Source organism: Melospiza georgiana, chromosome 14, assembly GCF_028018845.1.
Source record: "Melospiza georgiana isolate bMelGeo1 chromosome 14, bMelGeo1.pri, whole genome shotgun sequence".
Lineage (NCBI taxonomy): Eukaryota > Metazoa > Chordata > Aves > Passeriformes > Passerellidae > Melospiza > Melospiza georgiana.
In genome coordinates, this window is record NC_080443.1 from 16,677,059 (window position 1) to 16,693,162 (window position 16,104).

Genomic DNA, 16,104 nt, shown 5'->3' on the forward strand with positions numbered 1-16,104 from the left:
CCCGGAGCCAGCAGCGCCCCCGCTGGCTGTGCCCGGAACTGCACTGAGGGGAGAGCACCTGCGGCCCTGAGAGGCTGTGCTTGGGTGTCTGGGGGGAAGCTTCCACTATTCAATATTTCTTCCATTTTTATTTTTTAAATAAACATTGTTTTTTTCACTTTCACCCCCTGGTATCTATTTCTCGCATTGACAGAAGAAAAGGGAGCCACTGAAGCCCTTTACTCCTTAGAGGAAACACTCATTCCAGGGCGTTTTCTCCTGAAATTTGTCTTGAAACTGAGACAAACCAAAATCATAAAATGCACAAAATCTCTGGGATAAAGAGAGCCTGAAAAATATCTTTGTTCCTAAAAGATCTAACTTTTTTATCATATTTTTAAAGACTATTTTTAAAAATTTTGAAGCCGAATAGATTTTTTTTGTTGAAGATAAATTGCACTTCTGACTCTTGCAAAAAAATTGAAGTGGCTTATTGATTAATTTGGACAGGACTGTCCATTTTGATACGTATAGTATTTCGAAAAGTTTAAAAACTGTGAAAGTGCATCACCAAACAACTGAAAGTAGAAAAATTTCAGATATTCAGATTATCTTGAATAAAAATTTGATATTCTGTGGCCATCAGAGAAATTTATTAAACACATCACAGTGCTCATCTGAATAAGGACTTTTTCCAGCAAAGTAGGAGATGTACAGGTGATTCAGACATGTTTTTCTTACTGTCACCTTCGGAAGACCCTTTCCAGCCATTTACAGAGAAACCAGAGACTATTCCATCCCTTTTTCCCTAGAGTCATCTAACCAGTATTTATCATTACACATGTCATCAAATATCTGTGATTCCCTCTAGAAGTAATTCACAGGTGCAAACTTGCCTTTTAAAACCTGCCATAACTATTTATGAATGTTGCATTAATGGAAACAGCAAGGCAGGAACTGTAAAGATGCTGGAGCAGAGGGTGCTGCCTGTGCCTGCACTGCACAGTCCATGTGACATTCAGCAGCCAAGGGCAAGGTCCTTTCCAGAATAACACCGAATTTTGGCACAGCAAAACTAACATTTCTGTCTTTGGGGCACACTGGGCAATCATTAGCACTTTTCTGACAGACTGTACTAGATTTTGTGAGTAACATATTGTGACCATTTCATTTCAAGATCAAGTCAAACGTTATGGCACGCTACATATTTCAGGAAAGTGCTCACTGCTCCAAGCTCCACCTGTGATGCTGCTAAATAACAGTAATGAGCATTAGTGTCCATGTAGTAGGATAGGTTTACATGGTGCTTTGTAACTATGAAAATAACATTTCAGAGTGGTAATTGGGGAATTATATACTCTCTAGGGAAATCCTGTGATTATCTAAAAACAAACTTGGTTTGTTTAAATCCTTCTAGCATGACCACAAAAGTTTCTTGTTTCCTTGGAATTAAAATAAAAAAATTGAACATGTGCACATCATCTTGAAATCGTCAAAACATGAAATACTTTCTTGTTATCTAGACCGCAATATTACTTATTCCAGATACCTTACATTAGTTATTAGCCCTAAAAATATTCCAAAAGGGTGAGGGTTTTGTTCCTTCATTGGATTACAGCATATAAGCACATATAATGGATTATAAGCATAATAAAAGCAAAACTTTTCCCAATATTTTTGTATTTCTGCTGAGGTAGTAAGAATATAGCACCTCTCCATTGTGGGTCTTATTGTTTATTTCTGTGATATTCTTTCTATGTATGCCTTTGTACACAACTGCTCTTTGGAGAGAAACAACGGTTGAAGTGTGATCAGAAATTCCATATGTTATTGCAGAGCCATATAATCCAGATGTAGTCTTTTTCTTGGGAGTTTCTTACCCCTCCCAAGTTTGCCAGGAATGTTTTGGTCTCATCAGGCCATTATATTGCATATTCTGCCCCCAAACTGTGAGATGAAAGCAGTGAGCACCAGTACAAAATGCACATATACAGAACAAGTTACCTTGAGATTTTTCCCTTTTTTTTTTTCACTACGCTTCAAAACAGATCTGCTCCACCAAAATTTTTATTTTGTACACTGCTCTACACACTAATTATTTCAATGCACCTTTTCCATTTTCCACACCAGGTCTGAAATTACTTCACAGAGTGGGCTTTCTTTTTGGATGAGGCAGATAAAAGCAAAGAGAACAGTTGAGATGATGATGAGTAGAAACACAAACTCTGACCTTGAAGCCCTATCTAAGCATCCTACCCTGCAGAACACTCTATTACTACTTCAGCACAAACCTCCAGGACAGGTACAGGAAACACAAGTATATTTTGATTAGCGTATTTCCTCTTAGCTTTGTGGTAAAGGTTTGGCAACTTATCCCTCTTATCCCAGCCTTTGATTCCATCATGTTGAACAAAGAGCAAATACACAGCTGTTGCCATGAAGCATGTTACATGTTACATGTTCACACCCCAGCTTAGCACATTCCTTCTTCTCCTTATACCATGAATACTCAATGTTCATTTTAACACTGAAAAGACACTGAGGAATGACTTCACAATGTATCTCAACACTAAAAAGCATCCATTTAATAACTAGGAAAATTCATGAGCAGCTGACCTAGGTCTTCAAAGCCATCTTTTTGTACATCTCAAAGAGTGGATGGCTCTTGCTGTATGACTGAAGGCAAACAAACCCTAATGGTACCAGGTCAAAGAAAGTTACAAGTTCAAAGCTGGCTGTAGGAAGCTCCCTTCCAGCTGCCTGGTCAATCTAAACTCAGATTAATTGAGTCAATTCACATCCACACAAACTTCCACAGGTTGCACAGAACTCAGTTTTCCAAATGGAGATGCCTTTCTAAGTGAAAAAGAATGAATAAAGAATTAGTAAGTTATTACTAAATATTTTAGGCAAAATGTATTACAGAATCATATAATAATGCAGGTTGGAATGGACTTCTGGAGATCATCTGATCCCTTGCTTAAGGCAGCACCAACTTAATTAGGCTGCTCAGGGTCTTGCTCAGTCAAGTTCTGAATATGAATATCTCTGAGTGTGGACATTCCACAGCCTCTCAGGACATCTGTCCCAGTATTTGACCACGTGTATGGTTTGTGCTGGGCATGACAGTGAGGACAGCAGAAGATTCTGACCTACTCATTAGAATCAGATTAATTATCTGTCCAATTTGTTAGAGTCCTAGAAGTTAAAAGTCCTTTTTGTAAGCTCATAAACCATTTGCAAGTGGGATCTTAGTATTAAAAGTGACTCAGAGGTTTGTTACACTAAAGTGGGAATTTAAGTGTCCATTCATGAAGTATCTGGAAAACAGTTTGGGTGTTGGAGCACCAGTGTGCATTGGTCTCTGCACTAACCCTCAGTTAATAACCAGCAGACAGCTGCAGCCTTGCCCAGCTCCAGTTTGGGACTGGCATAGTGCCACAGAAAGAACGTACACTAACCCAGTCCCAGTGAGACATATGTAGGGAACCAATCTTAGAAAAACCTACATTTATAAAAATATAATTCTGTAATTGCCCTATTCTGTGGAGGGACATGGAACAAAGCCCTTTGCCACATTGCTGCAAATGCATCCAGGAGCAGCTGAGATATTCACACAGCCGCCAAGTTGGGAATCTGACTAACAAATACATGGAAAATTTCCTCAGTAATATATTCACTGCTTACATATTCAATAGTGCTTCCAGCATAGACATTTCTAAATGGTTCCTCAGCTTCATCAGAGTTCCAGTCTCACCCTGATGCTTGATGGGTCTGCACCATCTCTGAACAGAAACAGGAGGTAGCTGCAGCATGGAGATGTGCACATGCCTCCACAGGAACCCTTGGAGTGATCTGGCAGGAGTTTGGAGCAGGGTGACAAGATCTGTGCCCTGCCACCTGAGAAACCCCAGGGCTGTTCCTTAGGACCTCCCTGAAAGGAGTAATGGATTCCAATCTACAGCAACCCCTACTACTAGAAGTACTGCCTGGCTGGAAGTACTGCCAACACTTGGCTGAAACCTTATCATCAGGAATCATGATGACCTGAAAGAACTCAGGACTCATCAGTTAACAGGTCCTTGGCTTGAGTGAATGACCAAGGCTGACAGAGGACTCACTGAGATCAAGGACTGGTGTCCATCTGTCCAAAGGCAGCTTTAAAGAGATGTGGGGCCTGAGGAGAGCAGGAGGGTAAGCTGAGGTTGTCTCCTGGGCAGCACCATCAGAGGCTGTGATGGCAGCTCCTGGGGACTCTGCATTGCCAGAGGAGTTTCAGGGCAGCCTGTGGCCAGAGCGTGCCCTGCAGAGTGCTGTGCTCAGCCTGACTCACTGCAGGCACTGGGACAAGCCCACATGTGTCAGTGCCTTTCACCCACCCTGCAAGCAAACAGCCTCCTCAGAGCCCAGCTCCAAAGCACACAGATCAGTGGATGTGCTTTCACACCCTGTGTCTGTGTTTAGAGCACTGGGCCCCATATTTTAAATGGAGATTATTTCTCATTAGCTGCACACTCAGATGACTTAAGATGCATCTGACTGATGCACATTGACAGCTTTCATAACTGCCTTTGCTGCTGTCCATAAGATAGTTTGTTCCTTCCAAGCTCCAGTAGGAAGTTGGTTTTACATTGGGCAGAATTCAAATCCCAAACAAATTGAATCTGCAGTGCAAACCAATGCAATAATTGAGGCCAAAACTTGGCCTACTGACCCTGCTCATCTGAATGGTATTTCTATGGGGATAATGATGTATTATTCTTCCCTTTTGACAATTACTTCTTCACAGATAATTTTTGAAATTTTCTGTGCCATTTTTCTGTGATGTTGCTCTGGTATCCTGGATACTTAGTTGTAATATTCTGTGCTCCTGTCATGCCATTATAGTTGCCTAAAGCATGTTTCTTTATTCCTTTTTCTGCTCTACCTTTCTTTTTGGCTCTTTCCTGTATTCTGCCACCACATTAACTTCATTTGTGTAACCACAAAAATGAAGAATTCTACTGAATTCTGAAAGAAACCTTTGTGTTTCATGAGTTTTCTTCCCTTATTATCCTGCTACTTCCCAAACTGCTACTTCAGCTTTTCACTCAAACGATCACCCCTCGGCCTTCTGTATTGTACAAAGTCATCTATTTTTAGCCCTTTCCCTTTAAAACCTTTCCCTGCATGGTATTATTCACAAATTTGACTGTTACTACTTTTGCTATATGGATCTTCCAAACCAGCTGCCCCTTATTCTAGTCTGGATAGAAAGTATGAAGTGGATTTATGATTTATCCTTCTCATATCACCTTATCCCTGTCCAGTCACTCATATAACATGGACAGGGTTCTGCATTTTATTCTGCCTTCTGTGTCAGTGATGGGGAGAGATTACTGTCCTCCTTCACATGCAGATCCAGGGATTATTTTTGATTTCTCTGTCAGGTATGTATCATTGTTGTCCTAGTTCTGGCCAGGACAGGGTTAATTTTTTGTGGTAGCCAGAAGGGGCATGGCCAGAACCCTGACGTTTTTCTATATTTCCTCACATAATTGTCAGGGACAGGAAAAGGGACTCTTCCAGGGAGAGAGGGTTTCTTCCAGTCAAGAAAATGTGGTAGAGGGAGCTGTCTGGTGTTGTTTACTTACAGGGAGTTTTTCTGTGTGAATTATTTATTTTCTTATACCTCTTGTTGTTGTTAGTGTTAATTTTTATCCCACTGCAGTTTCATTGTTGTTCATATCTCAACCCATGGTCTTTACCTTTTGTGTCTCCAGTTGGAGGGGGAGGGAGAACAAAGGGTGGTTTTAAAGAGAGTACTAAATTGGAGAATATAATTTCTAAGCCATGACAATAATTTAAAAAATAGTTCTATCTCCCTGTGTGCAAGAACTACAAAATGCATACTGCCACTGGAGATCCTTTACACAAAAACTGCTGTTTCATATCCTGGATCTAGAGTAACTACATCTCATTGTCCATTTGTCTTGTTTTGCAACCCGGCGCCTTCATTCTTACCAAGCTTTCACTTCAATCCTTGAAAATCTCTGCAAAACTCTTGCATTACCCTGCCTTAGCTATCCCTGTACAATGCACTTTGAGCCCTTTAATACAGGACTGACCAGTGTCCCCTTGTAGCCCCCTCTTGTCCCTCATGTCCTCTTTGCCATGTCACCTATGCAGAGCCAGCAAGTTCACTTGGTAAATCTTCTCTGGACATCTGAAATCCCAAATCCTCAGCTCCTATAGACACATGTAGTGACACAGGGCTCCCCAAAACCAAGGCTTTCACATCTCTGTGCTCAAGTTTACCACTTTGCTGTAAAAGGGCTAAGATAATATTTTTCTACCTACCCCACAAGAACATGTGGTTTGTTTTGTGACAGTCGTACCAGTAGCATTTGCAAAGCAATGACTCACTGAGTGGCAGTACAGCAAAAAGTTCAAATATTTGTTTATGCTGTATTATAGCTAAACCTTTGTGTTTTTTTAATGTGGAATCTTCACTTCTGACTAAGCTTTGAGATGGATGTAAAAGTGTTGAACTGAAGTCCTGGCCTTGAGTTGAATCTGAATGAAGCCCATATGGTGAAGAAAAATACTGTGTAAACTGTACAAAAAACCAAAAAAAGCCATAACTGAACAAGATAAAGAAGAAAAAACTGCCAATGAATATAAAAGAAAACAGAATTAATCTTTTTCTAATTATTTCAGGTAAAATTATATGTAAATTAATAATTGCTTCCTGCACTTCTGGAGTTGCTTTAATGTTGAGGAGCACCTTTAGTGATAGTCATATTTTTATTTTTTAAGTATTACTTAACACATTTCAAAATCTGTTTGGAAACATGAGTATTTTTAACAAATTCCAAGCAGTTCTACTGAGAGAACAGGGATCTGTTCATCTAAACACTGGTTTGCTTAGAAGTCTCTTCAAGTCATGCTCCTGTTCCTATAAACTTGTTTTAAAATAAAAAACCTAAAATCTTCTTGGTTTAAATCCCAGGGATTCCTACTTAGTTTTACTTGCATGTAAGTAAATAGGGAATAATTGTGCTGACTTGTAGTACTTAAAGGAAGTACAGGCAGAATCAGAACCATACTGTGTGTGCTGAGCCCTTCTTTGCTGATAAATGCACACATTTCCCACACACGCTCTCAGATAGTAGAAAACTGGAGATTCCCAGTAAATTTGGCAGAAATGAGTTGTGCCAGCAAGTTTGTGGTGGGTGTGTTCAGAACTGACCACGTTTAGCACAAAGAACAACAAGAATTTGGAATGTCCTGCTTCTTGCTTTCTTTTCAATTATTACCAATGAAATACAGTAGCAAACTGATTTATTGTACAAAAGAAAACAGAGATTTGATAAATAAAATGTGTCACTGTGCTTTAAAATAAACAGAACCATGTTTTTTGGATTTCCAAAATGTGTGTGGTATGTGGTGATAATGCCTGTAAGTCAAAAGTATTTAAACCTTTTATGGAGGAACAAATCCAGAGAGGTCTCCCCCATATTGCATGACAGTTTTTGGTGATATGGATGCACTCTTTGATTGCAAAGGAAAAACTCCTGTTCTGTCTCTCTATAAAGAATATTCTCAAGATTACTTAACCTGCTGCTATAAAAGATCTTGATTTTTTCATACACTTCTTTTGCAACTTTGAAAACATACTTGCCTGCCAAATGAAAGCCTAAGACATTTTAACAAAATCAATGCATTTAGGAAGGAACAGCTCTTTGCTGTGCAACCTATGAGCAATAAGCCTGGACAGAAATATGTTCTGTCTCACAAACATGTCCAGTATGAAAGGGTTTGTGTGATGCAATTGCCTACAATGGCAGGGACTACATCAGTTGACCAAAAAGTTTCTTTCTGATCCCTTTGTCATCTGTCAAGTTTCCTGTTCTAGGGGACAGTATCAGTTTGTACAAAACCACCTTCCCTCCAGTCCAAGACTCTTGTGTATATTCTTATTCCTGTTTGCTCCAAAACCCACAATGATTGTGGCACTTCCCCCACAGGTATAACTTATACTCTTCCAAATCCTAAGAAAAGAAAGTGATGTAGATTACATCCTTAAATTTATAGTGGGAGAGTGAAATGGCTTTAACAGACTGAGAGATTTGAGCACTCTTAAGTTCTGACCAGGAAAAATCTTTTGGAAACAAAACAAGAGAGGACAGGGCTATGAAAATGGGTCCTGTTGGTAGAGTGAGCAGCAGGACAGATGGAACCAGGGGGAACCAGGGCCCCAGTGTGGGAGTGGAGATGCAGCACTAGGACAGGGTTGAAGAGAGTCAGGAAAGAACAACAGAGACCAGAGCAGAATTTCAGTTTCAATGAGACTGAATTTCACAGAAAGATGAGACTTCCCAGAAGCTGGTATAAGGTCACTGAAGATATGAGTGTTCTTGGAAGTGTGGTTGGTTCAGGCCCTCAGATTGGATCTCTGCTGCTAATGAGGGGAAACTCCCTCTGCCAGGAGGCCCCTTAGACAAATGTTGCTCAGGGAAGGTAACTCACACACTGTACTTCTGCAGCAAAGTGTTGGGTCCAGAAAAGGGCAATGAGAGAACACCACATTGAGCAGTAACTTCTAATGGCTGCACCACTACTGTAAATACAACTGATGGCATTGCACTCCTGGTTTTCTGTCTAAACCCCAACCATGGAATCTCAGAGCAGGACACCTCTGAGTGTTACTGTCTCTCAGGAGGGGAACATCAAAGGTGCAGGACAGGGAGCAGCAGGAGATGTCACAGCATTTGTTTATCCTGTTTTGAGTCTTCCCATGCCTGTGTTGAAGGACACACATACCCAATGCAGTGGTTTCCATACCAGGCTGATAGGCTCTTCCCAGTGAAAATGCAGAAGTTCCGGGAGTTCCTTACTAAGTTTTACAATCTCTTCTGATTCTAAGGAAATTGGAAATCAGAAAATAAAAACCCCATATGCTTAAAAAAAAAGGAACTGAACAAAAAGCAGTGTCTTTTGAGATTAATGGGGTGTCCACTGGTTTTCTTGGGAAGAGGTCATTTGATGTTTTGCCTAAGAGTAATTCCAATGAAGAATGGCTTCCCTTTTGTTTTTAAGACTCTCTAGCCCTTTTATTTCATTGTGACCTTCCAGGTAACAGCACAGATTTAGTACTGAGGGGGTTTCATAGCTGGACCTACTCCATGGGTCAGATTCTCAAGAGAGTCCCAGCAGCCATTCCACTGTTATTTTCCTAACTTGAATACTGGCTGCTTCAGAAGATATGTTGCCATATTTTTTGTACATCTGGAACAAATGCTCCAATTACCAGATTTTGTGAAATCAAATACAAAAACAAGAAAAAAAAAAACAAGTTACAAAGACAAGAAGGCAAAAGATTTACTGCTAATGAGATAGAGTATTTCTCAAAGCAAAGGTAACAACAAGGGGGAAGTTAGGGCAATAGTGAATTTTTAAAAGACAAACATGTTGAATCAGATGGCCTTTATCTCTCTCAGAAATCTTACTGCCTTTCCTTCTTTGGCATTTTCTTCAAACACTCTTCCAACACCCTCAGGCACAACATGGGACAAAGACCTCCAATGAAAAAAACCCACATAAACCAGTACAAGTCCTGTAATCATAGCAATGAAAGGCAGTTTTTCCAGTGTCTTTCCTGCAGTGGCTCTGATGCTCTGAGGAGTTCACTACCAGAGACCATCTGAACACCAGTGATTACAGTTTCAGTTGCTTCCATGGATGTGCATGGCAAGAAGAGGAGATGACATGTGTTTATTTTGGAAATCACTAAGTGTATATGCAACCTTCCAAATGTTTCTAGAAGTTTACTGATCTCCCAGAAGGTGTTTTCTGGGAACACAAGGATTTTTATTTATGCTCGTTAGAGCTGTGAACACAGATGAGTGTGCTGTGCTTTGACATTATAGTTACAGCTGTAGAAATAATTCCATAGGAATTACCCTTTTTAAACTTAGCCTAAATTTAATTTTTTTGATAAGCAAACAATAACTTTGTGTGATTAAATGATTTTGATCCAGAATTTTCTGTGAAGGAAGGGTGGGGGGTTGTTGTACTCTGCATTTATAAACAAAACACTAAAGTTTATGAAGCTCTAGATATTTGTACTTTAATCCACTAATGTATTATTTTATTTCATATGAAGTATAGAATGCAGATATATTTTAAAGGCTTTTTATTTATGACTTTCATCCTAGTTTGTGCAGCTGTGTATAGAGAAAGGTTTAAGACTACTTGGAAGCTAAAAAGTTTGTTGCAAATGCATTTGCACAGATGCCTTGTTCTTATTCTATTTGTTCTCTTTAAAATTATTTATATGATAACATATCAGAACCTCAGTTCATCCAGAATTGCCCAGCAGGGGCAGGGAGAGAGAGAGAATCCAGGGAAGTGATGGTACATGACATTTCTGGCAATCTTTTAACTGTGATACCTCTACAAGGTTTGTTTGTAGTCATTGCACTTTTATTAAATTTAACTCCTTAGTTTTCCAAAGCAAATATAGTGAAATCATGGATATGGCAACTGTAACTACCAGGGTCACTTTTGGGAACATGTTACTCAGTTCTGATTAAAGCTGGAACTGAGGGGGGAAATGGAAAATAAGACACTGAAGCCCTAGATGTTTCCTGCATATTCTCAGAAATGTGTTGCTTATTCTAGGGGAGGATTGAAGGTATTATTTCTATTAATCACTAGCTGTCACAGAATTATTTCTCATTAAGAAAACTGATATGATTTGTGCAACCTTAAGTAAATACAATCAGATTATTATTTCACATAGTATCTGTTAAAACAAACATCATGCATCATTAAAAAAACAAAGTAGTGATGTTTGTTGTTACTGTGGACTGTGGATGGGAGGGAAATGAGACAGACAGCAGCAGGTGTGGCTAAAACCCTGATATTTATGCCTCCACTGAAGCACTCCCCAGTGGCACCTAAAGGGGATAAATATTACTGAAGAACTTAAAGCCCTGTGGTAGAAAAGGATGTTGAGAGGTCAAGTATATCTGATGCTACCCCTCAGATGCATTCAGTGAACAATGAGGCAGTAATGAGGACAGGAAAATATCTACTCAGACTTTTTATGCATCATTAGTCAAGCTACTGGGTATTATGGTTGAACTAAAAAAATCAAGGAAAACAAACTAATTTTGGATTATACCACATTTTTTTCATTTTCTCTTCAGCAAAACAATAAACTGAAAAGAGGGTTGACCAGAAACAAAACTTTTTGTCTTCAGTTTATTTAGTCTTCATTTTAGTAAGTTAAATTTGAACATTGATAGTTTTGTTCTGAAAATGCTGTCTTACCCAAATATATTTGCTTTCTGAACATTTTTTCAGAAACTATTTATTAAATTTGACCCAATTTCATGACTGCTTTTATTCTCCCTTCATGATGTGTTTAAGTGGTTAATCACATCCTCCATTGCCATTATTTTATTTCCCAGGAACAAAGACTACTCATATTTTCTCCTTTTATCCTCCTAATTGAAATGCAGGATGCCTCATCACCAAAATACTTGAGTGTGTTCCATATTAAACAACACCCTCCACAAAACCTCTTCACATAGAGCAACAATGTCAAAATAAGAAATCTGTGTATGTGCCCAAGTGAAACAAGGTGAGGGTGGAGAGATGGTTTTTGTATGTGATCCCAAAAAAGGTATTTGTCCATCCTTTCTGAGGTTCTTCCCTTAGTGAGCAAGTTGGGGAACAAAGCTGGTGCAATCCCCCAAAACAAAGACAAGTAACTCTCAAGCAGCACCAAACTGACACAGAGTTTGTGTTCCAAGTGCAAAGTCCTGAATGGAAAGGGAGGGGAATGCATGTACACTGTTTATCTGGTACAGACAAAGACAGAAAAGCAGGAACCCACACTCTCCAGTACTGATAGCTGTGGTCTACCAAGTTTAGCAGCAATTTCATTTTTTCCCCAGGACACACATGTATGTGTTTTGCTCCTTGCTTTAGCAAGCTGCAGTAATTAAGGTAACAAATCCACAGGCAGCCCACACAGAGTTCCGTGGTTCAATGTACAGTTTTTCTGGCTAGTCCCTGATAGGAAGATGAAAGTATTTTAAAGCCAAGGCTAATTTGGACAGCTGCTCTCTATAAAGTCAACAAGATCATAATAAGTCTACTATTAGTTTGACAATTGAAAGCCACACATCCCACATGAGGAAAAAAAAAATGCCAGTTCATTCATTTTGTGAAGACTTTTCCCTCTTTTTAGACAAATTACCTCAAACCTGCCCAGCCTGAGCTTCAGTTAATTGTTTTGCCTCTCTGAGCAATCCTGAAGGGGACTGTGCTAAATTCAGAGTAAAGAGGATGCCTTGCTTTGCTTCTGAGGTGGTTCTGTGTAGATATTTGATAAGGCAGAGCACAGGAAGGAGCTGTTTGAGATGCTGCAGTGGGAGCCCTGGAGATGGAGGAAGTTGCCCACTATGACTCAGAGACAGATATCTCAGCACAGTTCCCATGTAAATTAACTGAGATAGAACTATAATGTTTAGTTGCTAATTACATTTAGACTCCTTTGGGGAACCCACCAAGATTTCTATGAATGTACAGTTCCAGGCAGTGAACAGACAGAATTAATCCATTAGTTTGCTCTAACAAGAGACCTAAAATGAACAATTACTTACACTGCTGTGATTGCCCTTCTTCAAGGTTAAATTCTCCTTACAGATTCCACTGTTGTTCTTCACATGAGATGATTTTTCATTGAGGAGCAGTGAAAGCTGTTACATGATCTGTCCACTTATTTATTCTTCTAAATTAACAATACTGCTTTGGGTTAATGATAATGATTTTTTTTCATTAGTGGCATCTTTATCCTTCATAAACCACATATTAAAAACAAAATTTAAAAATTAAACAATGAAAAAAGAAAACCTGGGAGAGTCTTTGAAATTTTCCTTATCATAACTGATCTTCCAGCATTGACTTTTCATGACAGATTTATGTAACAAAAACTGTTTTTTCTCCCTACCTTTCCCACATTACCAAGTATTATTCCTACTGTCATTACAACATTTTTCCCAATGACTTGATCTGAATTTCACTTGGTTCAGTTTAATCCCCACTTGCTGCCACTGGTGTGGTGTTTGGATTTTTCTCTGCATTCTCCCTCTACTTGAGGCTTGACCAGCATCCAAGTTGCACAGTATAATGTTGCTGTTAATTCATATTTAGGGTGCATTCCCAATACAGTCCATTAGCCCTTGGTGTAGAAATGTTCTTACAATGACATTCTCCAGCAGAAGCTGATAAAATTCATTCCTTCAATGTAAGAATCCTGACTTAATGCCCTTTCTTTGCTTTTTTTTTTAATTGGTGCATTCAAAAATTTGTGTAAGTTGGAGGCAGCAAAGTGGATGTATACTACTGCAGACAAGATCTCTGCTGTGAAATACTGCAATTTGTTGTCATTAGTTTTCTGTTCAAGGTAGTTTCAAGGCACAAAGAAGACTGGGGAATGTTATAGGGACAAAATACATCCGTGGATTCAGGAGAATTATCAGTAACAAACAAAGCAGCAAAAGCCACTTTATTTGGCTCTTTGAAACAAGAGGTAGCTGAGGAATGTAAAGCAAGAGTCTCATTTTGCAACCAGATTTTCAAAGACATTGTGCTTTCATTAATGATCTCAGACTCTCTCTTGTTTCTTCACATTGGAGCAGATCAGATTTGGGGATGTTTATGTCTCTTTTAATGTTTTCAGAAGGGGCAGTGGCCTTGCTGTCAAAATACCACTGGCGCTCTGCGTTTCACTCCTGTACTGCCAGGTCTGTTCGTGGGAATTCTTTCTAACACTGTTTTGGTTTTTCCTTTTAGGTAGAGAGGATTGTAGACAAAAGGAAGAACAAGAAGGGCAAATGGGAATATCTGATTAGGTGGAAAGGCTATGGGAGCAACGAAGACACCTGGGAACCTGAACACCACCTGCTCCATTGTGAGGAATTTATTGATGAGTTCAACAGACTGCACATTACCAGAGAGAAGCGATCCCGGCACGGCAAACATGGCAGCGCTCCCAAACTGCTGCGGGAAAGCCGAGGCTCGTCCGTGGAGAAAATATCACACAGACCTTCTGAATCTGGGAAGCCTAAAGGATCAACACACAAAAGGAAGAGAATTAATCCATCTCATCAAAAACAGAAACGAGGATATGCAGCAAAGCCAGGGTCTGCAAATGACAGGGCTGCTAAAACTGTGACTTACCGAACTACTCCCAGCGGTTTACAGATTATGCCACTGAAAAAGCCACATAATGGTCTGCAGAATGGAGATGGCAGCCATGAGAAAGATTCTAGACATTTTGGGAATGGCTCACAGCAGCAAAACGTGGATTTAAATGATCACGAAGGAGAACAAAACTTGCCCAGCGTGTTGGAAGTCAGTAACAATTCCCCTGTGGTGAATGGCATTGGTATGTGATTTACAGAACTCGCTGTGCGGGAGGGAGAGGGTGTTCATTGCAAGTAGGGCCCACTCGTGGAAAAACTGTTGTCACACAACTGATATGGTGAGAAGCACACAAACAAGTTCCACACTTTCCCTACATATTATACACTTTTTTTATCAGTTGGCTTCTCTCTTCCCTTTCCCACAGAGTGATGGTGAAGCAGTGTGGGCTCTGTCACGAGATTTGCAGTGTAAATCCCCATGGGAAGTGAGGACAGGGCATGGAGTAGGAATGACAACTGAGATGTGTAATAGTGCTGCAGCTTTGGGTTTGTGTATCACCATGTAACAAATCACTACTCAGGTGTGCTCAAACCCAGTGGTCTAGAGAAACCAGAATTATTTTGGAATTAATACCACCCTTGCTAAAGTCCCCTGGTAAGTGTGGCTGAATAACATTCAAGTTATTCAGTATTAATGCTTGTCATAATCAGGAACATTCAGAACAGCCAGGTCCTTGTCTCTGACAGTGACTGGACACATCACAAGTCCTAAGACAGACTTTAGAGGAAGGTAGAAACAGTCTTGAAGTGAACAAGAAGATATAGGAGACATTTCTCTCTAATCATCATAGTTACTGACTTGCTTAGTTCTCCAAGAATAAGGTTTATATTCTCTATAAGAACTATTCAACTTACAGGAAATCAAATAGCTTCTCATTATCTGTATGTGTCCAATATTTTTGGTTTGTTTTTAATCCTACCAAATTTACAGCCTCAATGGTGTTTTGTGACAGTTATTTTTAGGAGCTAACAATAAGATGCACATTTTATTTGATCAGGATTTGGGATTTGGGATTTTGTTGGGGGGAGCTGACCTTTCCTTTCACTGAGTGGCCTCTTGTCCCTCTGTGAAGGGATGAGGTGGAGGGTGCCCTGTCAGTCTGTGGGCAGCCCCAGCCCTTTCAGCCTTCCTGCCACCTGGAAGGCTTTGCTGATTCCTGAGAGTGCTGAGTATCTCCTTGTGCCATTGTTGTGGGGGGTGGTTTTAATACCTTTTGAAAACAGCAGGAGCTGTTCCAAATGATTTCCCACTGCTTACTGATACAGTGATGATAGAACCTTTGGAGAATTATTTTTTCTGCTCTTACACACTGCATAAAGGTTTTCATTGAGTGATCCACAGTTGCTCTTGGGGTTTTTTTCCTTCCTTGTTACAGTTAATTTAGAACACAGCTTTATGTATGATCCCTTTCACTATGCATTTAATCTGCTTTACTGTTGCCAATTCACCTTTTTATTTTGATTCAGTGAAGCTCTTCAAAATCTTTCCCAGTTTTCACTCTACTTATTTTGTATTGCCTTCGAGTTTTCCTCTCCTATTTCTCTTCCCAGCTCATTAATACATACATTAAATAAACTAATCCTCCTGCAGATCCTTGGGACAGCCAGCTTGACATGATGAAAAGTAACCATTTGTTCCAATTATTTATTTTTATTAGCTACTTTCTATAGCCCATGATAGTACTCATTTCCTTAACAGCTTCTGCTGAATTGCCCTGCCAAAAACTTTTCAGAAGTCAACATAAATTATATCACCCTGCTTTCCATTTTCCAGCCTACTGGCAACCTGGCAAATGGTTGATTTGGGAAGGAGAACTGACCTTGCCCAGTCTTACTGGCTCTATGTGACAGCTACTGGAAT

The 16,104-nt window shown here is 39.7% G+C and overlaps 1 protein-coding gene across 1 annotated transcript in view; it reads left to right on the forward strand.

Moving 5' to 3' along the window:
• The window catches only part of CDYL2 (chromodomain Y like 2), a 59,674-nt gene that overhangs the window by 17,993 nt on the left and 25,577 nt on the right, over positions 1-16,104 (forward strand). Inside the window, exon 2 of the mRNA XM_058034314.1 lies at positions 13,831-14,425. Coding sequence (XP_057890297.1) covers positions 13,831-14,425 — 595 coding nt within the window. The remainder of the gene's footprint in view (positions 1-13,830; positions 14,426-16,104) is intronic.